The sequence below is a fragment of the Littorina saxatilis genome, linkage group LG14, assembly GCF_037325665.1.
Source record: "Littorina saxatilis isolate snail1 linkage group LG14, US_GU_Lsax_2.0, whole genome shotgun sequence".
In the NCBI taxonomy this organism is placed as follows: Eukaryota; Metazoa; Mollusca; class Gastropoda; order Littorinimorpha; family Littorinidae; genus Littorina; species Littorina saxatilis.
In genome coordinates, this window is record NC_090258.1 from 15,097,719 (window position 1) to 15,125,189 (window position 27,471).

General features: G+C 42.3%; 1 protein-coding gene across 1 annotated transcript; it reads right to left on the reverse strand.

Annotated features, from left to right (window-relative positions):
• Window positions 1-27,471, reverse strand: LOC138947200 (procathepsin L-like). The gene is made up of 9 exons (XM_070318633.1): window positions 27,452-27,471; window positions 24,203-24,333; window positions 23,708-23,813; window positions 22,041-22,187; window positions 20,471-20,594; window positions 3,497-3,597; window positions 3,129-3,261; window positions 2,131-2,269; window positions 1-621 (listed from the first exon to the last, which is right to left on the reverse strand). The coding sequence occupies exons 2-9, from the start codon at window positions 24,331-24,333 to the stop codon at window positions 522-524; spliced, it is 981 nt and encodes a 326-aa protein (XP_070174734.1). The 5' UTR covers window positions 27,452-27,471; the 3' UTR covers window positions 1-521.

Genomic DNA, 27,471 nt, shown 5'->3' on the forward strand with positions numbered 1-27,471 from the left:
TCTTGTCTTAAAATAAAAATAAATAGTTCAGCGATGGACATGTTGAAACAAACCTTCACAAACTACTCGTACACAATGATATACAAAATATCAAAGGCTCAGTACAAAAGAAATGACACAAAACAAAACACACTTCAGATCACACTATTTCACATAATCATTCCTCAGGTTTGACAAGTTGCGAATTTCAAACGCAGACGTAAAAATGAACCTCAAGTTAAGACGTTATCTTCATCGGCAAAAAAAATCAAACCACGTGAAACTCAGCCAAAGGTTCAGTTACGACGAACTGTTACCACAAATCTCTGACGCCGGGCTAAGAGGTTCAGGATTACATCGTTGTTAAAAAAAATGCTATGTGGTCCGTCCTCAACATTCTTTCCCGAGTGCATAATAATATCGTTGAATCACGTTTACCTTTTCACTCGCACGCTGAGCACATTACTAATAATAAAGCTGCGATACTCTGGCCCCTTCTGACGTCAGACTTTTGGTGACGTCATTCAGATGAGATGACGCAGTTAGACGAGGGGGTAGCTCGCGGTTGTGGCAATGCCGCACATGTTCTCCTTGTTGCGGGCCATCATGAAGTACCCCTCCTGTCCCCAAAGCATTCCCCAACTAAAACACAAAAATACAACAACAATGGAGTGTCAGTTATTCAAAATAGTCGATTTTCTAAGATGTGGATGGTGAACCTTGCGTATAGTTTACTACACAAATCATATCTTTGTTCTTCTTCTTCTTCTTCTTCTTCTTCTTCTTCTTCTTCTTCTTCTTCTTCTTCTTCTTCTTTTTCTTCGTTCATGGGCAGAAACTCCCACGTTCACTCATGTATTTGCACGAGTGGAATTGTACGTGTATGACCGTCTCTACCCCGCCATTCAGGCAGCGATACGCCGATTTTGGGGGAGGCATGCTGGGTATTTTTTGTGTTTCTATAACCCACCGAACTCTGAAACGGGTTACAGGATCTTTTCCGTGCGCACTTGGTCTTGTGCTTGCGTGTACTAGGAGGTCTGCACAATAGTCGACATGGGAGATCGCAAAAATCTCCACCTTTAACCCAGCAGGCGGCAGCGGCCGGGATTTGAACTCACGACCTTCCGGTTAGCAGGCCGATGTCGTATCCACGACGTCACTGCGCCCGTTATATATCTGTGTTCACTTCAAGAGGATATTTTCAGTCAGAAAATGTTTTAATGATATTTCTATTTTGTAAATTAATATCTGTCGGCTGGTTTGGAGTCATTATGAAAGAGATCTGAACTGCGTTGTGCATCAGTGCTGTTAACCTATGCTTCCACCCCAACACAGGGGGTTACAAGATTAAACACAGTTCGGCTTCTGCCATGAGTGCTGTAATGGCAGGAGAAAAACAATTGTGACAGATTAGACGAATTCCGGAGATAACTCTGTCTGGTTTGTATTGGTTGTGAAACAGTCAGCACCCTTGCTTCACTCAGACACACGTCATATGGTTTCTGTATACGTGTTTGAGACACACTCTCTCGCTAGTGGCTGGCGTGTAATGTCACGTTTCGTACAGTCCTTTCGCAGCTACAGCTGAAAAACCGAGCCTGGGGCCTATCTGGGTTCATTTGGGATTTTTGTTGATTCTGAAAGCTGAGTTTCTCCTCTTTCGAATGGTATACTTTATTAAACCAGATTCGAACTATAGGAAGAAACTGACGTTTCGTACGCGCGCAGGGTATTGACTATCAGAATCGCACTTTCCACAAGAGCAACGTATCCTGTTTGGACTGATGTCTTTCCTATCTCCTTGCTTGTTTACTTCCAGCACGTGTTGGTCAAAATATGTGTCCGTCTTCAAGCGGCATAACTCTGCTGAACGGTCATGTAGCAGGGACAGAGTTAATTCCCAAAATGGTATATTAACCTGTTCTTGACCAGCTAGTAAGCCTCGCCATCGTCAGTAGCCTCAGTGGTTTTTGTAAATACATGTTTTCGTTGCCTTGTCTTTGCGTTGCCTTGAGCTTGCCTTGCCTTAACTCCAACACAATAACGATGTCCCCGCGAAAGTGTCTGGGTTTTTTTTAAAAACATTTTAACAGACCTTTTTGCTTTGCTTTTTTTTTAGATCAGAGGGTTTTTTTTTACACAACTGACCTATTCTTGACCAGCCAATAAGCCTCGCCGTCATCACTGGCCCCATAGCCGACGGCCAGCACTCCGTGGTCAAGTATGGTGGACGAACACATGCGCTCCGAGTACACGCCCTTCTTGTACAGCTGGAACGACTTGTGGCCTAGACAAAGAACAGCAAGATCAGATAAGATAGGCTTCGCGGTTTTTAAGGTTTAATTTTCGGCTTTAGGCCCATAGGGCGTTTAAGCAAACAAAAATACACAATTAAGTCACACGCACAATGAGAGTGCACGCAGGCACAGCAAACAGTGAACTTAATTAAACAACAAAAGAAAAACAGAACACACTAACAAACAGAAACCACATCTTCATCAACTAGAGCTCTTATCGACAGGAACAGCCTCCTTTATGCTTGTTTTGTTACGCTAGAAAAAAAATGTACCTAACAATATTAAAACAAAAAACAAAACAAAAAAAGCAAACAGACAAAACCAACAGAATAAGAACCACAACAAAACATAACGAAACACGTAAATCATCTAACGAAAATAACTCATAATAACACTAACAAACTTAGCCAACTTAACCAGGATAGAGTAGGGTAAGATCTGATGAGTTAGCTAGGTTGACCAGTGATCTTCCTGGCCTGGATTCGAACCCGTGACCCAAGGATCACTACTCCAGTGCTCTACCAACTAAGCTACCAGGCCGTCACACAACCCCCCCCCAACCCCCCCCCCCCTCAACCACACACACACCTCACCCCCTACCCCCACACCCATCCCCCGCCTACGACAGCCGTGACACACTCACGTAACGGCAAATGGTCGTACCTCATAAACATCCATCATTAAATACCCCCAAACCACCACCACCACCACCACAAACTACGACGACGAAGACAGGTTTATACTAACATTCATGAAGTCGGCGATCGGTCCCACTTTAACACAAAAAAAAGTCACCATGTAAAAAACCAACAACCAACACAACCACTTCAACAGTAACGACAGACTCACTGGCATCCATGGCAACGGAGATGGGTCCCACCTCAGACACCGCCATCTGCAGAGCGTCTTCGCTGCGACTGATGTCCTTGAAACCAGTGTCAGTCGCACCAATGCTGGCCTGCTTGAAGCGGCACCTTCCATTCTGAAACACAATGGCTTAAATGAGATACGATACCAGACAGACAGAAAGACAGACAGACAGAAAGACAGACAGAAAGAAAGAAAGACAGACAGACAGACAGACAGACAGACAGACAGACAGACAGACAAGAAGGCAGACAGGCATGTAGGCAGGCAGGCCGAGACACAGATAGAGGTACAGGGTATGGATTTCAACCTGTAAACTTAAATACGGATCCTTCGTGTAGTTCACTTACAATGCCACTGTAGGAATAAGACTCCTCGGTGTCGATTCCTTTGTTCTTCTTGATGTAAGTGAAGGCATTGTCCATGAGGCCACCCTGGCAGCCCTTGTTACCTGCAACACAGGTACATTCAATTTAACACTCACTTCACCAGCATTCGCAGAGCTCCCCACGGAAGCCCCTCCTAGTGCGTCCCGGGACCCCCATTTTCAATTTTTAGAGGGTCCTTGGACCCCCACTGCAGAATGTTAGAGGGTCCCAAGGGTCCAAAAGCCGAAAAGCCCCAGTGTACTTATAAAACATTGTGGCCACGTATTGTGTACTGTGAAGTGTCTTCTTCCTTGGAATAGTTTAGGTGGACATGACAATCCAGGACCCGCTCTTTTAAAGTCTAGTGCGTCCCGGTGTAACACGAGAAAATTACTCCCACGAGATTTTTACCCCGGAGTAAACATTTCGTACGAAAAAGTTACTCCCTTTACGAAAAAAGCACTCCCCCATTGCACGAGAAAATTACTCCCCAAGACAAGTGAGTTCCGAGTAAACATTTCGTACAAAAATGTTACTCCCCTGACGAATAAATAACGAATAAATTACTTCATCCCAACACGACCAATTTAACTTCCCATGCCAGGTGTACGAAATGTTTACTCCCTTGTCCCCTGTTAGTCTTGAGGGCCCCAAAGGGTTTAAAATCGTGATCGTGATTGGCGTTTTTTTACCTTTCTGTGACCGTGATTGCCGAAATTTCCATTTCTGTGATCGTGATGGGACTTTGCCCGTGATCCGTGATGACAAAAAAAATCAAGTCTCGTGATTGTGATCGTCATTTGTTTTCGTGATCGTGATGGGCATTATTGCAAAGCATTTTATTTTCAACGTACATTTTTCACAGCTGTATCACTCTATGATCCACTATTCGTCAAGGTGTTCGTGATCGTGAAAACAAAAATCAGGGTAACTGTGATCGTGAAAGCTAAAATTTCCCTTCCCGTGATCGTGATGATACCCCCCTTTGGGGCCCTCAGTCTTGGTGGTGGAAGGGGTGGAAGGAGGGTAGCGCGACATTCGTTTGCGCGATATCACTTATTGGCATTATCCCTTCGCCCGCATCCCATTTTTGCGTACGAGATTTTTACTGGAAGTAAAAAAGATGGGGAGTAAAAATTTCGTGGAGGGAGTCATTTTGTCGTGCCTTGGGGAGTTCTTTTCTCGTACGAAAAGTGTACTCGGAGTAAGAATTTTGTACGAAACATTTACTCCGGAGTAAATTTTTCGTGGAGTAAAAATTTGGTGTTACACCGGAACCCCCTCCATACATTTCTAGTACGTGTTTTCGGCTTCTAGTGCGTATAGGACGCAGGGACGCGCTCTATGGCGAGCCCTGATTCGTTAAAGACATACTACAAGTAGTAAGGAAAAGGTATGCCTCAGCCCTTGTTTATTTGCGCAGCTGCGCAGCCGCGCAGCCGTATTTTGATAGAAGGTTATAGGTTAAGGTGCCTGTGTTTAAGTAGTGATAAGGAGATATTGCGCATAAACGGTTTATTGCGTTTTATATTTTGTCATGTGATTTCATGTGCCTGTACCTGTTGCTCGGTACTAATGACCACTCCAGCTGGGGTAATGACAGGATTACTGCCCCCCGGGCTTTTTTTTATTGGTGCTTAACGCGGCTGGGTTACTGAGCCGCCTCCTTTCTATTGACAGTAATTGACCCTCCCTCTGTGTTTGATTGCCGGCAGTGGGGTTCACGCACAAGGTTTTGATAGGGTATGTCATAGCCACATAGGTGTTATTTTGTTTTTGTTATTTTGTTGTTGATAGACTATGTAAGAGGTAGGGTTATATGTGTGGTGGGAATAAAATGTAAGTGCAAACACACGCACACACACACACACACACACACACACACACACACACACCTCCGATCACACACACACACACACACACACACACACACCCACACACACACACACACACACACACATATGCGCACGTTTACACAAGTACTGCCAAACAAGAAGGTACTAAAAAGTCAGACGTAAAGAGTAACAAAACACATAAAACTGCTCACGGTAGCCTTCAAGAATTATACAGACACATAGTTATTAACTTTTCAATATGATCATTTTATTATAAAAAGTGACAACAGTCTTTTGAGTATTAAAAACCAAAAAAATTAACATTTTGCATACACATACATTAAAACAAAAAGCCAAAACATGATTGTCAATGATAATTTTTTTGGTATTCAACACCGTCTTGTTGTTTTACACTTGTCTACTTTAGATGTTTTTTTAAAAAGCCAGGTCCTAGTTTGGTTGTTTGTCTTAAGGACTCCCATAACTTGATGTGGGGTGACTTTTGTATTTTACAATGTTGGGTTATAGTTACCGAGGTCGTTGAAGGTAGACATACCAGCCGGTTCCTGGTAGCAGTTTTCAAACAGATTGCTGCTCTCCGAGTATTTGACAGGTGTGTGAGGTAGTTCGTCTGCTGGTGTTTCTTCTTTTTGTTCTGGGCTCTTCTGACACGTCTGGTGGTGTTTTTTAACTTCTCTAGCTACAACTTCTGTTTGTGTTTTAAGTCGCTTCAACAGCCTTTCTCGGACTTTTGATCAGGCGAGTAAATTCTTTACTGGCCAAGACCACCCCTCTTTGACTTGGTCGCACGTGTCTGTTTTTTTCTGTTTCCTTGGGTGGTGTAATGTCTGATGTGGATTTTCACAAGTTTTCACCACGTTCTGACACTCGCGAAAATGGTTCGTCCCAAAGGAAACATATCAGGTTCGGGTAGCGGTGAGCTAAACAGAGGCTCTTCCTCGTCAAACATCTCTTTTGTCGTTCTCAACAACAACAACAACAAAAGTGTTAAACAACTTTTACTTCTAGGAGACTGTCTTTGTAGACTGTAGTGTAGAGTAGGTGGTGTTGTCTTGTGGCTCGCTCAGGGGATTTAGTAAAAAAAATAAAATTAGACAACACCATCTTTATACATAACCTCCTTACACTATGACATCAGTTACTGTTTTTTACAACAACAGCTTTAGACTTGTTGCGTTAACGCATCTTTGAAAAAAGTGCTATGAGCTTACGGTCATTTACACCGGGGTTTTGGGGGTTAAAAATAGAAATGATGTCACGGAGTCTTGTACCTTGACTCTTTTTGATGATGAAATACATTGCAAACAAACCACAAGTAGAACTTAACATCCCCTGTAATACCTGTTCGTTGGTTTTAGAACACAAACCAATGACGCATAAAAAAAACAAATAAAAAAACACCTTCAATGTCTTTGTGATTCGGTTTAAAACCAAAACTATCAAAATATTCAATATTCCCCTGACCAGCATAATACACACCAACCCAATGAGACCCAACCTTATGTGCTGGGTCTGTGTTTATGCCGTAAGACGAGGGGTGAAGTAAATTTATCTCAGAAGGAAGTTGGTCTCTGGTGTAAACACCCATAAACGGCCGTCTTGCCAAGGGGTGTCTTAACAGTAGGCGAGAGATCTCTAGACCATTCATGATGTAAAATCAGTGATAACCTGCCTACTCCGATCAATTTCTAGCAACGAGTCCATTTCTGCATACACAATAACGTGAGCAGGCTCTGTCAGGGGTGCACTAAACTTTAGTTCCAGACGCAAACTCCCACAGCGCATCAGCTCAATCTGGTCTCCACTCAACATTGACGGTGACAGGTCAAATACATACAGCGTATAGCCTCCGGGGTAGTCTTCATAGACAATTCTGTTACCGACGTCACCAACACCCACCCCTGTTCCTGTGGTCAAACTAAAGAAGCTTCCCACATACTGTCTGTTTTCAAAGTCTGGTGTTAGTGGTTTTGCAGGGACTTGTTTTCCATCAACATAGAGGCAGAGAAAATTCAAGTTGTGGGTTTTAAAAGTTGAATGGCTTTTTGGTGTAGCTACCGTTAAACGCAGCGCTTTCTCCCAGTCCTACTACAACGCGTCTTGGTAGCTACCTGAGAAACAAGTTGTCTAAAACAGCACTAAGGTTTCCACGCGGGCTCCCGTAAGATTTCATAACTACTCTTTTTAGAGGGTATTTGGCTGTGGAGCTCTCTAGGGTTTTTGTGTGAGCAAGACTTACAGCTGGATTTAGTTTTGATTTTCTGACAAACAAAGAGGTGTGTGTAATCACCGTTAGGTAAGCGGGGTTTAGTCCGTGGGTCATCACATTAAAACTTTGTCAATACAATACATTTCTTTCTCTCCTACTTTTTGTAGTTCTTCTTTGTAAAAAAAAAAACTACCTTGTAGTTCTTCTGCGTGAGCGTCTTTCAGCTTATCGGTCACTGGAGTTGTTTTCAACTCACTGCTAACTGTAAATAATTCTTCTGACCACGCAGGTAAATAACCTTTTTTAAAGAGTCGTCGTGTTTTACTTAGTCTCACACGATCACCAACCTGTAGCCTACCTTTGGGTGTTTTCTTTTGGGGTTGTCCGTACAAAACTTACCAAACTGTTTCTTTATTAGCGAGGCAAACTTTAACAGGTGCTGTTTTATACTTCTGTGAAACGAATGGTTATACGCGTGTACCAGGTGTTGTAATTCTTCTACATATCTTACACGATTAGTGTGTGTAAAAAAGCGAAACATTTTCTCTTTTTAAGGGGCGCTCCCATAACTTGATTGCTCTCCAGGGCTTTTGCGTGAACAAGACTTACAGCTGGATTTAGTTTTGCTTTTCTGACAAACAAAAGAGGCGTGTGTAACCACCGTTAGGTAAGCAGGGTTAATCCGTGGGTCATCACATTAAAACTTTGTCAACACGATACATTTCTTTCTCTCCTATTTTTTGTAGTTTTTCTTTGTAAAAAAAACTACCTTGTAGTTCTTCTGCGTGAGCGTCTTTCAGCTTATGGGTTACTGGCGTTGTTTTCAACACACTGCTAACTGTAAATAATTCTTCTGTCCTCGTAGGTAAATAACTTTTTTTTAAAGAGTCACCGTGTTTTACTTAGTCTCACACGATCACCAACCTGTAGCCTACCTTTGGGTGTTTTCTTTGGGGGTTGTCCGTACAAAACTTACCAAACTTCTTCGTTGTTTCTTCGTTAGCGAGGCAAACTTTAACAGGTGATGTTTTATACTTCTGTGAAACGAATGGTTATACGCGTGTACCAGGTGTTGTAATTCTTCTACATATCTTACACGATTAGTGTGTGTAAAAAAGCGACACATTTTCTCTTTTTAAGGGGCGCTCCCATAACTTGGCGTGGGGCGACTTTCGTATTTAACAATGTTGGGTTATAGTAACCGAGGTCGTTGAAGGTAGACACACCAGCCGGTTCCTGGTAGCAGTTTTCAAACAGATTGCTGCTTTCCGAGTATTTGACAGGTGTGTGAGGTAGTTCGTCTGCTGGTGTTTCTTCTTTTTGTTCTGGACTCTTCTGACACGTCTGGTGGTTTTTTTTAAACTTCTATAGCTACAACTTCTGTTTGTGTTTTAAGTCGCGTCAACAGTCTTTCTCGGACTTTGATCAGGCGAGTAAATTCTTTACTGGCCAAGACCACCCCTCTTTGACTTGGTCGCACGCGTCTGTTCTTTCTGTTTCCTTGGTGAAAACCAAGGAAACATATCAGGTTCGGGTAGCGGTGAGCTAAACAGAGGCTCTTTCTCGTCAAACATCTCTTTTGTCGTTCTCAGCAACAACAACAACAAAAGTGTTAAACATCTTTTACCTCTAGGAGACTGTCTTTGTAGACTGTAGTGTAGAGTAGGCGGTGTTGTCTTGTGGCTCGATCAGGGAATTTAGTAAAAAAAATTAGCCAACACCATCTTTATATATAACCTCCTTACACTATGACATCAGTTACTATTTTTTACAACAACAGCTTTAGACTTGTTGCGTTAACGCATCTCTAAAAAAGTGTTATGAACTTACGGTCATTTACAACAGGGTTTTGGGGGGTTAAAAAAAAGAAATTATGTCACGGAGCCTTGTACCTTGACTCTTTTTGATGATGAAATACATTGCAAACAAACCACAACTAGAACTTAACATCCCCTGTAATACCTGTTCGTTGGTTTTAGAACACAAACCAATGACACATAAAAAACAAACACCTTCAATGTCTTTGTGCTTCGGTTTAAAACCAAAACTATCAAAATATTCAATATTCCCCTGACCATCATAATACACACCAACCCAATGAGACCCAACCTTATGTGCTGGGTCTGTGTTTATGCCGTAAGACGAGGGGTGAAGTAAATTTATCTCAGAAGGAAGTTGGTCTCTGGTGTAAACACCCATAAACGACCGTCTTGCCACGGGGTGTCTTAACAGTAGGCGAGAGATCTCTAGTCCATTCATGATGTAAAATCAGTGATAACCTGCCTACTCCGATCATTTTCTAGCAACGAGGCCATTTCTGCATACACAATAAAGTGAACAGGCTCTACCAGGGGTGCACTAAACTTTTAGTCCCAGACGCAAACTCCCACAGTAGTATTCATAGACAATTCTGTTACCGGCGTCACCAACACCCACTCCTGTTCCTGCGGTCAAACTAAAGAAACTTCCCACATACTGTCTGTTTTCAAAAGTCTGGTGTTAGTGGTTTTGCAGGGGCTTGTTTTCCATCAACATAGAGGCAGAGAAAATTCAAGTTGTGGGTTTTAAAAGTTGAATGGTTTTTTTTTTGTGTAGCTACCGTTAAACGCAGCGCTCTCTACTAGTCCTACTACAACGCGTGTTGGTGGCTGCCTGAGAAACAAATTGTCTAAAACAGCACTATGGTTTCCACGCGGGGTCCCGTAAGATTTCATAACTACTCTTTTTAGAGGGTATTTGGCTGTGGACCTCTCCAGGGCTTTTGCGTGAACAAGACTTACAGCTGGATTTAGTTTTGCTTTTCTGACAAACAAAGAGGCGTGTGTAACCACCGCTAGGTAAGCAGGGTTAATCCGTGGCTCATCACATTAAAACTTTGTCAATACGATACATTTCTTTCTCTCCTACGTTTTGTAGTTCTTCTTTGTAAAAAAAAAACAACTACCTTGTAGTTATTTTGCGTTAGCGTCTTTCAGCTTATCGGTCACTGGAGTTGTTTTCAACACACTGCTAACTTTGTGACTCGCTCAGGGGATTTAGTAAAAAAAATAAAAAATTAGACAACACCATCTTTATACATAACCTCCTTACACTATGACATCAGTTACTATTTTTTACAACAACAGCTTTAGACTTGTTGCGTTAACGCATCTTTGAAAAAAGTGCTATGAGCTTACGGTCATTTACACCGGGGTTTTGGGGGTTAAAAATAGAAATGATGTCACGGAGTCTTGTACCTTGACTCTTTTTGATGATGAAATACATTGCAAACAAACCACAAGTAGAACTTAACATCCCCTGTAATACCTGTTCGTTGGTTTTAGAACACAAACCAATGACGCATAAAAAAAAACAAATAAAAAAACACCTTCAATGTCTTTGTGATTCGGTTTAAAACCAAAACTATCAAAATATTCAATATTCCCCTGACCAGCATAATACACACCAACCCAATGAGACCCAACCTTATGTGCTGGGTCTGTGTTTATGCCGTAAGACGAGGGGTGAAGTAAATTTATCTCAGAAGGAAGTTGGTCTCTGGTGTAAACACCCATAAACGGCCGTCTTGCCAAGGGGTGTCTTAACAGTAGGCGAGAGATCTCTAGACCATTCATGATGTAAAATCAGTGATAACCTGCCTACTCCGATCAATTTCTAGCAACGAGTCCATTTCTGCATACACAATAACGTGAGCAGGCTCTGTCAGGGGTGCACTAAACTTTAGTTCCAGACGCAAACTCCCACAGCGCATCAGCTCAATCTGGTCTCCACTCAACATTGACGGTGACAGGTCAAATACATACAGCGTATAGCCTCCGGGGTAGTCTTCATAGACAATTCTGTTACCGACGTCACCAACACCCACCCCTGTTCCTGTGGTCAAACTAAAGAAGCTTCCCACATACTGTCTGTTTTCAAAGTCTGGTGTTAGTGGATTTGCAGGGACTTGTTTTCCATCAACATAGAGGCAGAGAAAATTCAAGTTGTGGGTTTTAAAAGTTGAATGGCTTTTTGGTGTAGCTACCGTTAAACGCAGCGCTTTCTCCCAGTCCTACTACAACGCGTCTTGGTAGCTACCTGAGAAACAAGTTGTCTAAAACAGCACTAAGGTTTCCACGCGGGCTCCCGTAAGATTTCATAACTACTCTTTTTAGAGGGTATTTGGCTGTGGAGCTCTCTAGGGTTTTTGTGTGAGCAAGACTTACAGCTGGATTTAGTTTTGATTTTCTGACAAACAAAGAGGTGTGTGTAATCACCGTTAGGTAAGCAGGGTTTAGTCCGTGGGTCATCACATTAAAACTTTGTCAATACAATACATTTCTTTCTCTCCTACTTTTTGTAGTTTTTCTTTGTAAAAAAACCTACCTTGTAGTTCTTCTGCGTGAGCGTCTTTCAGCTTATCGGTCACTGGAGTTGTTTTCAACTCACTGCTAACTGTAAATAATTCTTCTGACCACGCCGGTAAATAACCTTTTTTAAAGAGTCATCGTGTTTTACTTAGTCTCACACGATCACCAACCTGTAGCCTACCTTTGGGTGTTTTCTTTTGGGGTTGTCCGTACAAAACTTACCAAACTGTTTCTTTATTAGCGAGGCAAACTTTAACAGGTGCTGTTTTATACTTCTGTGAAACGAATTGCATTTTTAAATGCCTCTTGGACATACTTTAACTTCCCAGGGTACATCTGCTTGGCCAGATGGTTGATCTGTGAAGCATCCCGTGGGTTTTTAAACACCACCAGGTAGTGACTGTTCAAACTGATCGTCCTCTGCTCTTTGTTTTTTCCGAACAGGTTCTGTACAATATACATTACACTCAGATTCCGATGATGACTTTCTTTGGTGAATAGTTGTGTGACCTTGTCGTTTGTCTCACTCATCAAATCATCAATGATGACCAGTCGCCTTTTGACCCCTGTCCACTGTTCCACGTCGGGTAAACCCTCCACAAACGTCACATGTCTCATCTCATTGTAACCAGACTGCCACGCCCCATAACACCAAATCAATTCCTCTGGAGGGGGTGTCATCATAGCTTGTAAGTGATTCAAATATTGTTTGACAAAATGAGTCTTCCCACTCCCTGTGGGACCGGCAATCACACAGGTAAAAGGATGTTTCCACCTTGGATCCATTTTCACATACTAAACTAAGATCCTATCCTTATCTTTATTTATTAGCTCAAAACAAACACACACACAAAACAAAAAAAACAAAAAAAACAAAAACAAAACCCATCTACTTTAAATTTTATATTCAAAACTAACTAGTCATGTTAGTCTTTTTTTTACCATCCAATACACACACACACACACACACACACACACACTCACACACACACACACACACACACACACACTGTCACACACACACTGTCACACACACACACACACACACACACACACACACTCACACACACACACACACACATACACTGTCACACACACACACACACACACACACACACTCACACACACACACACACACATACACTGTCACACACACACACACACACACACCACACACTCATTCACACACACACACTTTCTCTGCGCTTCGCGGAGCCCTCTCTCTTTAATAGCTATGTAGTTTGGTGTCCTGTCAGGGGGGTGTCAGAGTAAGGCAATTAAACGGTATCCCTGCGCTTCGCGGAGCCCCGTCTCCGGTAAACCTCCAGAGGGGGTCATTGGGTGCTTACGCCTGAGTTATTGCACCACAGAGACGCAAGACCTAAACATGTTAGAACTTGTTGATTGGTCAGCACCTAAAAATAGAAACGCGTAGTTAGAATACGGCGGTGATGCGGGCAAAGAGGGGTATAAATAAGCTTCTTCTGGGGCTAACTCTTGCGTGTCTCTTCGACTTTACAAGTGGGTGGTGGTGAACAAAAAACTATGGCGACCAACAGCAGCAGCAGCAGTGACGCTGACTCAACACCACAACCAGCCTCAACAGTTTTGGTAAGTTGATTTTGTTTTTGTAAAGATAAAAAAAATAAAGGTAGAGTGTTACTTTTTTTCTCAGACATAGCTTTTTAGAAAAATAAATGTTTTTATGTAAGATGTTTTTTTTATATTGTTTTTTTTTTTGTAGCTCAGACATAGTTTTTTTTTTATTGCAGCGTAACCAATGCCCGCACTGTGGACAGGTTTTTACACAGACCAAAAACCTTAACGCTCATGTTAACGAAGCCCATAACAAAGCCAGACCTTTTCTCTGTGCTATGTGCGGCAAGTCGTTTAGCAGAAAACACGGCCTTGCTCGTCATGAAAACTCAAACAAAAACTGTCAAGATACCGCGAGTCGGACACCTCCACCACCAGTGCCGACAGGCGGACAGAAAAGAAAAAGTTCGCCTTCACAGGATGCCCCTCCCCCCAAAAAGGGATTAAACAAACGAAGTCTAGAAAAAGAAAAAATCAAAAAGTTACCTTTTGAAGAAAGACAAATGTACGAAAAGCATTGGAATTCTGTTAAAACTCATAAGCGGCCTGGTAAACTTCAGTCAACCTATACCATTCTCTGGAACCCTTGTTCTGATTTCCCTGATTGGGACGAGTCGCTTCTTGATCTGTTCCATGAACAAAACAAGCGCTTCAAAATCAATTTTTCTCACTCTTTTCTTCTCAAAAACAAAGAGTCGGGTGACTTGTCTTTCTTTCACGCCTCAGTCAATAACCACTCTGTCTTACAACGACCGCGCCTGATCAACTCAAAGCAGGACTTTCTTTCTTTTCTCGGTGAAATCAGTGACCATGACATTCTAGAACAAGTTAGACTCGAACGCCCAAACTCTCGGTATGCTGTTCATACCATCATGTCTTCCAGTTTCTATGTCACGCCTTTGACTGACTTTCCTATCGGATGTGCCTGTGGTAGTCTACCTGACTACATCACAAACACACCGTTCTTGCACAAACTCCAAAAAGATGAGAATCAGCATTTTCCTTATACTGATGGTCTGTGTCTCTTTCGCTGTCTTGCTTTGCACAAAGGAGCCTCGCGTCATTCTTTGCAAAAACCCACAAAAACCTTGTTCAAACAGTGGGCCGGACATTCTCCCCCTGTCCACTTTCCGGGGGTCACTTTGTTTCAACTTGAGTCGATTGAATCTGAATTTAAGGTGAACATAGATGTGTTTGAGTTTGACGAGAACCAAACACCTGTCTGTCTCGTTCCTCTGCGTCGTAGCGCTTACAAACATTCTGGCGTTATGCGTCTCTTGCGTTACAAAGACCATTTCATGTACATTTTAGACATTGATAAACTCGGTCATGCGTTGGCTTGTTCCAAATGCGGGAAACTCTGGTCGTCTTTGTTTAAAATGAATCGACATGAACAGACTTGTCAGGGTGAGGGCTCAAAAGAAACCTTGAAAGGCGGGGTTTACTCACCACCTCAAAACATTTTTCAACAGCTACAAAACCACGGTGTTCAGGTAGCCACAGATTTTGTTTTTCCCTACAGAGCGACGTTTGATTTTGAGGTGTTTTTTGACACAGATAACTTGCCACAGACAAAATCGGCTGAGTCTAACTGTACACAGTATACAGCAAAACATATTCCTCTTTCTGTTTCTGTATGCAGTAATGTTCCCCATTTCACAGAACCAACCTGTTTTGTGAGTAAAGGTGACTCTCAAGAACTAGTGGATAGCATGGTTAACTACCTAGAACGTATCTCTGAAGCCTCCTGCGCCCTTCTTTGTGAAGAATTTAAAGATGTGTTTGACCAGTTGACTGAGATCGAAGAGACACAACAACAAGAGACAGATAGCCTCAACATCCCCGTAGAAAGACTCAGACAGAAATTATATGAGTATTTACAAGAACTGCCTGTCGTAGGTTTCAATTCTTCTCGCTACGATCTGAATGTGATCAAACCTTTTCTCATTGAAAAGTTTGTCAAAGACAAAACAGCCCATAACGATCTTCCAAAAGACGAAAGTCAAACAGACCCTGTTTTTGAACCAGATGGTTTTGATACCGTGTGTGAAGAAGAAGAAGAGGAAGAGAAAGAAGAAGAAGAAGAAGACAAAGAAGTCAAAACAGAGGGAAAAAAGAAGGCCCCTAAAAGACCCCCTTTCAAGTTTGTTGTTAAACGAAACAACCAGTATATGTGTCTTTGTACAGACAAACTTCGGTTTCTCGATATCAACAATTTTCTTGCGCCAGGTTTTAGTTATTCCAAGTACCTCAAGGCGTTCGGTGTCGAAGAGGAAAAGGGTTTTTTCTGCTATGAATACGTCACTAGTCTAAGTACACTAGACGAAAGAGAACTCCCACCCCATGCAGCTTTTTTTAGTAAGCTCAAAAACTCAAATATTTCTGCTACAGAGTACGCTTTTTGTCAGCGTGTGTGGACTGAAAACAAAATGACGACTTTGAAGGATTTTTTGGTGTGGTACAACAACCTAGATACAGGGCCGTTTCTGGTTGCTTTGCAGCATCAGATTAGTATGTACGCTAGTCTGCGAGTTGATTTGCTGAAAGACGGTATTTCTGTCCCCGGTGTGACACTGAAGTATCTGTTTGACACGTTGTCTTCAGATACCTACTTTTCACTTTTTAACGAAAAACAAAAAGACGTTCACGCACTTTTGCGAAAGAACATTGTCGGGGGTCCGTCTATTGTCTTTCACAGATACCACGAAAAAGACAAAACATACATTCGTGGTAAACAAGACAAGCCGGTACAGTCTGTTCAGGGATTTGATGCAAATGCGCTGTATTTAGCTGCACTCATGCAAGACATGCCCACAGAGCACCCTGTCATTCGTAGAAAAGAAAACGCTTTTAAAGCGGAAAAAACAGATCCCTACGGTCAGCTAGCTCGGGAATGGTTGGAGTGGGTCATGGCATCAAAACAGATCCATCTCCAACATAAGTTTAACGCGAAAGAGAAGGCCCTTGGTCGAAAAAAGATTAGGGTTGATGGATGGGATGCCGCAAATCAAATTTGCTATCAGTTTCACGGATGTTTGTTCCACGGGCATGACTGTTCTGTGACCGCCGGTAAAACGTCTAACCCTGTCACCGGAAAAACACTAGTTGAACTCAGAGAACATACAACCAACATCACCAAATACCTACGTGAGGAAGTGGGTGTGACTGTCGTCGAAAAATGGGAGTGTGAATGGCACGCAGACAAAAAACAAAACACCTCCATTCAGACTTTTCTACAAGGTCGTTTTCCGACACTTAAACCCTTCCGGCATCCTTCTACCATCACAGATCAAACTGTCTTAGACGCGGTGCAAAACAAAACTTTGTTCGGGTTGGTACAGTGTGATATTTATGTACCTGATCATCTAAAAGAACATTTCAGTGAAATGCAGCCTATTTTCAAAAATGAGTCTGTCAGCCGAGAACAGATCGGGGATTTTATGAAAGACTACGCTGAAAAACACAAGCTCTTATCGCAACCACGCCGCACACTTGTTGGGAGTTATCACGGTGAACAAATTCTGCTAGCCACACCCCTCTTGTTTTGGTACGTGCAGCACGGGTTGGTTGTTAAAAACATCACGCTGATCGTGGAGTATCAACCCAAAACCTGTTTCCGTCAGTTTGGTGACAGCGTTTCAAACGCAAGACGAGCAGGGGACCAAGACCCATCAAAAGCTATCTTAGCTGAAACTTTCAAACTGCTCGGTAACTCAGCCTACGGGAAAACCTTAACTAACGTGGCCAACCATCGTGATATTCATTACGTTTTGTCTGATGAGGCCTCAAAACTGATCAACAATGGTCGTTTTCAAAAACTAACAGAAGTAACAGATTCTGTCACTGAAGTAGAGATGGCTAAAAAAAAAATCAACTGGTCACTTCCCTCTCAGATTGGTTACTTTGTTTACCAGTACGCTAAACTACGCATGTTGGAGTTTCATTTTGATTTTCTAGATAAGTTTGTGTCCAGAGCCGACTACCAGCTTTTGGAAATGGATACAGATTCTCTATACATGGCGCTTAGCGCTTCAACGTTAGAAGAGGTAGTTCGTCCTGAACTACGAGAGCAGTTTTACCAAGTGTATAACCAATGGTTCCCTGCACAAGCCTGTGACCAACACGAGGCAGCCTTCCAAAACACCCGTTTAGCTAACGCCCCATGGAACCCGACTCTCTGTCAGGCCTGTACAGCGCGTGTCCACTATGACAAACGAACACCCGGTCTCTTTAAAACCGAATACCAAGGAAATGCGTTTATTGGTCTGTGTTCTAAAACCTACTTTTGTGAGGGGGACAGTGGAAGTAAATTTAGTTCAAAAGGTTTGAACAAAAACCAAAACAAACTGACAAAAGAGTCTTACCAACAGGTGCTTCTAACGCAAGAAAGTGGTGGCGGTACAAACACTGGTTTCAAGACAGACGGAAAGTCTATGTTCACCTATTCCCAAACCAGAAAGTCACTCTCGTTTTTCTACATCAAGCGTGTGATCGCTTCTGATGGGGTTTCAACCCTGCCTACACCCGTCTAACGGGTCTCTTTCTTTTTTGACTGTGATACCCGTCTAATGGGGCTCTTTCTTTTTGACTGTAATACCGCCGCCTGTGATATGGTTAACATTCCAATGCCAAACAACTTTGTCGTTTTTTTTGTAAATAAATTTGTTAAACCATGTTTGGCTTCTGTAAATAATACTCGTCTTGTTTAACCCCAAAAAACCCCAATGTGGCTTTGACATACCCTGTCAAAACGGTCCCAAGCCCGTGAAAACACAGAGGGAGGGTCAATTACTGTCAATAGAAAGGAGGCGGCTCAGTACTCCAGCCGCGATAAGCATCCCCAATAAAAAAAAATAAAAAAATAAAAAAAAATAAAAAAAATAAAATAAAAAAAAGCAGTCATTGACCCTATGGGGGCAATGACTGCTTTTTATTGGTGCTTACCCCAGCTGGAGTGGTCATTAGTACCGAACAACAGGTACAGGCACATGAAATCACATGACAAAATATAAAACGCAATAAACCGTTTATGCGCAATATCTCCTTATCACTACTTAAACACAGGCACCTTAACCTATAACCTTCTATCAAAATACGGCTGCGCGGCTGCGCAGCTGCGCAAATAAACAAGGGCTGAGGCATACCTCTTTCCTACTACTACTACAATACGGTCTTCTTCTTTTTTTTTTAATGAGGAATTGAATGACTGCACTGGTGTTTATGAATCTTAACGGCATATTTCCGATATTGAAGTTTGTGATTTTTAAGCGGAATTGAATAGAATGTTTGTGTATGACTCTGTTACATATTTGTCTTACATCATCTTAACAGCGAGAGTGTTGTATGCAGAGAGGTGTTTATATTAGTTGAGAACAATGTTATAACTTAGTACATATATAATAGATAAGTAGATGATTACCCGCTTCGCCGGGAAGAAGTAGAGCCGAATACCAGGCTGCGCCTGGGACCCGGCTTTGCCGGGTGTACGACGGCTTCGCCGGCGCACGAAGGAAAGGAGATAAACGCGCAAAACACTGGAGACCTTCTAAAAATAGTAACGTGCAATGACCTTCTAAAAATAGTAACGTAGTAACGGGAATATGGATTGACGCCACACGAAGGAAGGGAGATAAACGCAAAACACTGGAGAAGATAAGGAAGAGTTACTGGGAATGGTGAAATGAACAGAAAAACCAAAATCGGTTCAGCGCTGCGCGCTGAGAGCACGTGTTGAAAATTCTCATCGACCAGGTTGTGTCCGGGGTCTAGCTGAATATGCCCACCAAATTTGAAGCAGATCCATCGAGAACTTTGGCCGTGCATCCCGAACAGACACACAGAGACACAGACACAAGTCGTATATATATATATAGATGCTAATGTTGAAGTGTTTCGTTTGTCTTGTTACATGCACCACCACTGTAGTTGGTCCATGTGAGATAATAATTTTTTTCTAAGAACTGTTTTATTCTTGCTGCAAACATTAGCAGTGTTCATTGCTCAAGGCAATCAGCTTCAATCAATCAATCAATATGAGGCTTATGTACAATTCTAAGCGCAGGAATTTATTTTTTAAAAACAATTTTTTTTTTATGCAATTTATATCGCGCACATATTCAAGGCGCAGGGATTTATTTATGCCGTGTGAGATAGAATTTGTTTTACATAATACATCACGCATTCACATCGGCCAGCAGATCGCAGCCATTTCGGCGCATATCCTACTTTTCACGGCCTATTATTCCAAGTCACACGGGTATTTTGGTGGACATTTTTATCTATGCCTATACAATTTTGTCAGGAAAGACCCTTTTGTCAATCGTGGGATCTTTAACGTGCACACCCCAATGTAGTGTACACGAAGGGACCTCGGTTTTTCGTCTCATCCGAAAGACTAGCACTTGAACCCACCACCTAGGTTAGGAAAGGGGGAGAAAATTAGCCCTGACTCAGGGTCGAACTCGCAACCTCTCGCTTCCGAGCGCAAGTGCGTTACCACTCGACCACCCAGTCTCTCTCTATCTATCTCAGAGAGATATCTATATCTATCTATCTATATCTATCTATCTCGGCCACCCAGTCCACTTCAGCTCTAGATAAGTTAACAAGAAAATAATCTATTTTTTGCTTTATTGTTTTACTTTATCTTCAGTGATAACCATATTTAATTCACCGTATGTGAGTCAACTTTGTCGATGCTTTTCTTTTTTCGGCCGTTACCCAGATCATAGTATGAGTAGCCTTTGTCAGCAATCTGCTATATATGTGAGTTGGTGTGAGAACATGTGTACATGTGTGAAATTAATTTAGCCAACCTGTTACTTCTCGTAAGAAACAGCCAGGCTGTTGGTTGTTAATAATGATAATAATGATAATAATAATAATAACTGGGTGAGATAATAAAGTTCATTCAATGTGATTTGATCTTTGGCGTGTATAAGCTCACCTTCTTTCTTGGAGCAGTCGACGAGGTTTTGCTCGGAGAGGGAGACCAGCTTTCCGGCGCTCTTGAAGTGCTGGCCCTCCAGAGACCCAGTGGAGGAGAAAGCCCAGCATGACCCGCATTCTTGCTGTGACATTGTGACGTCAGGAAACACGTCATTAGTTCTGACGTCATCGGGCATTGCATTGCTGGTTTTGATGCATAAGGGTTTTTTCATGTTATAACTGTACGTTTTCGTTTAGGACTGAAAGGAAACAAGTCGCGTAAGGCGAAAATACAACATTTAGTCAAGTAGCTGTCGAACTCACAGAATGAAACTGAACGCAATGCAACGCAGCAAGACCGTATACTCGTAGCATCGTCAGTCCACCGCTCATGGCAAAGGCAGTGAAATTGACAAGAAGAGCGGGGTAGTAGTTGCGCTGAGAAGGATAGCACGCTTTTCTGTACCTCTCTTCGTTTTAACTTTCTGAGCGTGTTTTCAATCCAAACATATCATATCTATATGTTTTTGGAATCAGGAACCGACAACGAATAAGATAAAAGTGTTTTTAAATTGATTTCGAAAATTTAATTTTGATCATAATTTTTATATTTTACATTTTCAGAGCTTGTTTTTAATCCAAATATAACATATTTATATGTTTTTGGAATGAGAAAATGATGGAGAATAAGATGAACGTAAATTTGGATCGTTTTATAAAATTTTTTATTTTTTTACAATTTTCAGATTTTTAATAAGTCATTAATTAATTTTTAAGCCACCAAGCTGAAATGCAATACCGAAGTCCGGGCTTCGTCGGAGATTACTTGACCAAAATTTCAACCAATTTGGTTGAAAAATGAGAGCGTGACAGTGCCGCCTCAACTTTCACGAAAAGCCGGATATGACGTCATCAAAGACATTTATCAAAAAAATGGAAAAAAACCGTCTGAGGATATCATACCCAGGAACTCTCATGTCAAATTTCATAAAGATCGGTCCAGTAGTTTAGTCTGAATCGCTCTACACACACACAGACAGACAGACACACATACACCACGACCCTCGTCTCGATTCCCCCCTCTATGTTAAAACATTTAGTCAAACCTTGACTAAATGTAAAAACAGATGAAATTGGATCTTGTGAAGTAGTTTAGCTTTCCTCACAGCTGAAGTAAGTGCTGATCGACGTTTTAAGTTTCAAGTTACAAAACAAGCGAGCAAGTATACAATGTTACTTGGACATCAACTCTGGCATCAGCACAGTGACGTCACTTGCTCAAGTTACTTCTTCTTGGGACCAATTAAGTCAGTTGATAAATGCATTTAGTGTCACTTCAAACGGGACATAATAGCAACTAGCTTAGCTGTGTTTTGAGCTCTCACCTCTTCCTCTATTTGAGACTTGGTAGGCTTACATTTGGTTCTTGTTTCTTCGTGCTTTTGCGACTTGGTAAGCGTACGTCTGTTACTACGTCTTAAATCTGATTCATACTGCTTCTCCTTTGCTTCAATTGGGGCCAATAACGTAAGTCAATGAATATGTTTCATATCACTTCCAAACGTGACGTCAAGGCAATGACGTCATACCTGGTCCTTGATGGGGGTAACGTAGCCCTTGGTCCTCCAGTCCACAGTGTCGTTGGCAATGGAGATAGTGGGCACGTGCAAATCTTTGACTTGATGGTGGGGGTTCATCACGTACCCGTTCATCGTGTTCTTGAACTCTTCTGTGGTCTGATAAAAACAAAGTATTCATATTTGTATATCTTGTTCTTGTTCTTGTTCTTCTTTTTCGTTCACGGGCTGAAACTCCAACGGATTTGACGTGTATGACCGTTTTTATCCATTAGACCATTGCGCCCGTCGACAAACATATTTCTATACTAGATGAATACCCGCTTCGCCGGGTACGGCTGCGCCGGGAAGAAGTCGAGCCGAATACACGGCTGCGCCGGGGACCCGCATCGCACGGAGGAAGGGAGATAAACGCGGCTGAAAACACTGGAGAAGATAAGGAAGAGTTACTGGGAATGGATCCAGAGAAAAACCAAAATCGGTTCAGCGCTGCGCGCTGAGAGCACGTGTTGAAATATCTCATCGATGAGGTTGTGTCCGGGGTGTAGCTGAATACGGTCTCCAAATTTGAAAAAGATCCACCGAGAACTTTGGCCGTGCATCGCGGACACACACACACACACACACACACACACTGACACACACACACACACACACACAGACAGACAGACACAAGTCGTATATATATATATAGATGATGACCGTGTATGTATGATACTTTCTAAGATGCTTGCTTCATTTTGGGGTCCCTCTGTTTTTGCTCTTGTTCAACTTAAAAATTCAACAAAATTATGCAATGCTGATTGTCATTTAAGCTCAGATACAGTAGGCAACGTTAAAAAAAAAGTTGTATCGATGTTGAAGATGTGAGACGATAGTGACCCAAATTTGTGGGTAAATGTTAATGTTGTTACCTTGGCAGGTAGGTAAAATTTACGACAGTAAATTGCACAAATAAAGCAAGGGTTCTGCGTAGTGTGGATAGCTCAGATCGGCAATTCAAAAGCTCTGCACTATTCCACACTCCCAGAACATATTTATACAAGCATGTCGTCAACTCTACCACAAAATGTACACAATGACGTATCCATAATGGGTTATTTCAAAAAACGGAAACCGTCCCGTCGGCAAAATTGGGTACAATAAACGAATTCCGAAAATAAGTCTGTCGGGTTTTTAATGTGTTGTGGGAGAGGGATATTTTCTTGCAAAAACTCTGCCAAACATTGGAGTGCTCCCGTCACGTGTTTCACACACACCCCTTGCTAGTGATTGGCCCTTCCACAAGTTTTGCAAGAAAAGGTCACTCTTCCACAACCCATTACCAACCCGACGGAGTTATTTTCGGAATTCGTCTATTGTAGAGGGTCACCATGGGGGGGGGGGTCTAAAAGTGCCATGCACGGTGATCCACGGTGCACGTTACGAAAAAGCTCCATGCACGGTGCACGCCGGACCTCTGTGCACGGTGCACGCTACGAGAATTTCCACATTCCCATGCACGTTACGTCCAAAAAGCCCATTCCCGGTGCACGTGGTAAAGCATCGCCCCCCTCATTGTACAGAATGTTGCTGACGGGACGGTTTCTGTCTTTGTGAAATTTCCGAAAATCGTCCAAAAATGTAACCATCTCCGGCATGTGTGTTTCTGTGGGTGATATGAAAGGAAAAGGCCATACCATGTCAGCAAACTGGTTCTCTCCCAGCCAGTAGGAGTGCTCCCCCTGGTCTGCGGCACGGTTGTGAGTCTCGATGTACTGCACGTTGTCCTCCCAGATGGCGCGCCTGTTGGTCACGTGACAGAGACGAGGGTGATATCATTTCATATCCGTGCTGTTGGGATGAACGTTGGTTGTTCAGTTGTTTGCTTGCATGCTGTTTCTACTTTTGTTGTTGTTGATAATGTTGTTTGGAACACGACAATTCCGCCTCCCCCCCCCCCCCCCCCCCTACCCCCGGTCGTCATACTTTTAATCCCACACGTAACCTGAGCACTTCCTCGCCCAGACCTTGCCGTGTGTCGGCTTGTAGCTTGCTGTCCATCCTCAGATCACGACCCTCTCCCTAGGACATCCCCCGCCCCACCCCCACCCCCACCCCCACCCCCACCCCCACCCCCACCTCCAGCCCTTCATACTTCCAACACACGTCCACATCCCTCACCCGTATCTTACCTGAGCACCTCCTCGCCCATACTGTAGACCTTGCCGTGTGTAGACATGTAGGACTGCCACCTGCCGTCCATTCGCAGATCACGACCAGCGGCCGCGGCCACGAGAAGCGCCAGCACAAATAGAGCAACCATCTGTACAACATTGACATTTTGACATCAGTTCTGAGGGATATCCTTAATATAGCAGCCATCTTTACAACATGGACATTTTGAAATCAGCTCTGACGGATGTCCCGAATAGAGCAGCCATCTTTACAACATGGACAATTTGACATCAGCTCCAAAGGATATCCTAAATAGAGCAGCCATCTGTACAACATGCACATTTTGAAATCAGCTCTGACGGATGTCCCGAATAGAGCAGCCATCTTTACAACATGGACAATTTGACATCAGCTCCAAAGGATATCCTAAATAGAGCAGCCATCTTTACAACATGTACATTTTGAAATCAGCTCTGACGGATGTCCCGAATAGAGCAGCCATCTGTACAACATGCACATTTTGAAATCAGCTCTGACGGATGTCCCGAATAGAGCAGCCATCTTTACAACATGGACATTTTGAAATCAGCTCTGACGGATGTCCCGAATAGAGCAGCCATCTTTACAACATGTACATTTTGAAATCAGCTCTGACGGATGTCCCGAATAGAGCAGCCATCTTTACAACATGGACATTTTGAAATCAGCTCTGACGGATGTCCCGAATAGAGCAGCCATCTTTACAACATGCACATTTTGAAATCAGCTCTGACGGATGTCCCGAATAGAGCAGCCATCTTTACAACATGTACATTTTGAAATCAGCTCTGACGGATGTCCCGAATAGAGCAGCCATCTTTACAACATGTACATTTTGAAATCAGCTCTGACGGATGTCCCGAATAGAGCAGCCATCTTTACAACATGCACATTTTGAAATCAGCTCTGACGGATGTCCCGAATAGAGCAGCCATCTTTACAACATGTACATTTTGAAATCAGCTCTGACGGATGTCCCGAATAGAGCAGCCATCTGTACAACATGGACATTTTGAAATCAGCTCTGACGGATGTCCCGAATAGAGCAGCCATCTTTACAACATGGACATTTTGAAATCAGCTCTGACGGATGTCCCGAATAGAGCAGCCATCTGTACAACATGGACATTTTGAAATCAGCTCTGACGGATGTCCCGAATAGAGCAGCCATCTTTACAACATGTACATTTTGAAATCAGCTCTGACGGATGTCCCGAATAGAGCAGCCATCTTTACAACATGTACATTTTGAAATCAGCTCTGACGGATGTCCCGAATAGAGCAGCCATCTGTACAACATGGACATTTTGAAATCAGCTCTGACGGATGTCCCGAATAGAGCAGCCATCTTTACAACATGGACATTTTGAAATCAGCTCTGACGGATGTCCCGAATAGAGCAGCCATCTGTACAACATGGACATTTTGAAATCAGCTCTGACGGATGTCCCGAATAGAGCAGCCATCTTTACAACATGGACATTTTGAAATCAGCTCTGACGGATGTCCCGAATAGAGCAGCCATCTTTACAACATGGACATTTTGAAATCAGCTCTGACGGATGTCCCGAATAGAGCAGCCACCTTTACAACAAGGACATTTTGAAATCAGCTCTGACGGATGTCCCGAATAGAGCAGCCATCTTTACAACATGGACATTTTGAAATCAGCTCTGACGGATGTCCCGAATAGAGCAGCCACCTTTACAACAAGGACATTTTGAAATCAGCTCTGAAGGATGTCCTTAATTAGGCAGTAATCTGTACAACATGGACATTTTGACATCAGCTCTGAAAGATGTTCCTATTAGAGCAGCCATCTGCACGACATTGACATTTTGACATCAGCTCTAAAAGATGTCCTTAATAAGGCAGTAATCTGAACAACATGGACATTTTGACATCAGCTCTGAAAGATGTTCCTATTAGAGCAGCCATCTACACGACATTGACATTTTGACATCAGCTCTGAAAGATGTCCTTAATAAGGCAGTAATCTGAACAACATGGACATTTTGACATCAGCTCTGAAAGATGTTCCTATTAGAGCAGCCATCTGCACGACATTGACATTGACATTTTGACATCAGCTCTGAAAGATGTTCCTATTAGAGCAGCCATCTGCACGACATTGACATTTTGACATCAGCTCTGAAAGATGTTCCTATTAGAGCAGCCATCTGCACGACATTGACATTTTGACTTCAGCTCTGAAAGATGTTCCTATTAGAGCAGCCATCTGCACGACATTGACATTTTGACATCAGCTCTGAAAGATGTTCCTATTAGAGCAGCCATCTGCACGACATTGACATTTTGACATCAGCTCTGAAAGATGTCCTTAATAAGGCAGTAATCTGAACAACATTGACATTTTGACATCAGCTCTGAAAGATGTTCCTATTAGAGCAGCCATCTGCACGACATTGACATTTTGACATCAGCTCTGAAAGATGTCCTTAATAAGGCAGTCATCTGTACAACATGGTCATTTTGAAATCAACATTGGGATGCTTTTTAAGTTGGTCTGGCACAAAATAGGAATAAGTTTGTTGCTGGATAAGTCTCGGATGACCCCCGGGTCCAAGAGACAAGAAACATTAACCACCAACCATCCTGTTTAAGATCGAAGAAGGTATGTGATACCGACACACACATAGAACTTAATGATGGCTTTAAACTAAACAATTTCGGTTTTGTACTGAATTTAATTTGAAAACAACTTTGAAAATGTCGTTTTTCCATTAACATTTTTTTTTCTCTCTTGCAAGTATGAATTATTGAGTGTGTTGATGTGTTTATTGTGTAAGTTGATGCCGTGCTTTTCCAGAAACTGCTCACAACTTCTGTGAACATTACAGTAGATTTTTCTGGGAGATCAAATTATTGACCGTCGTTGGTGCGGATCTCAAATAAAACTGAAATACAATGTGAAAATAACAAACAAAAAGAAATATTCAAGCGTCAGAACAAATGAAATACATAAAATGAGAGAAAATAAGATGGAAAAAAACTAAACAATAACAAACTCAACTAAAATAAAAAAATAAACTTAAGTGAAATGAATTTGTTTTAAATTACAAAACAAAACAAAATGATCTCAAATCAAATAAAGTTATGCAACACTGAAAAATCAGTTGAGCCATAAGTAAGAAACTTGCATGAAAATAGTGGGTTTTTTTAAAAGCAATATAAAACAATTTAAAACAATATAAAATCAAACTTACACTGAATAATCCAAATTGTT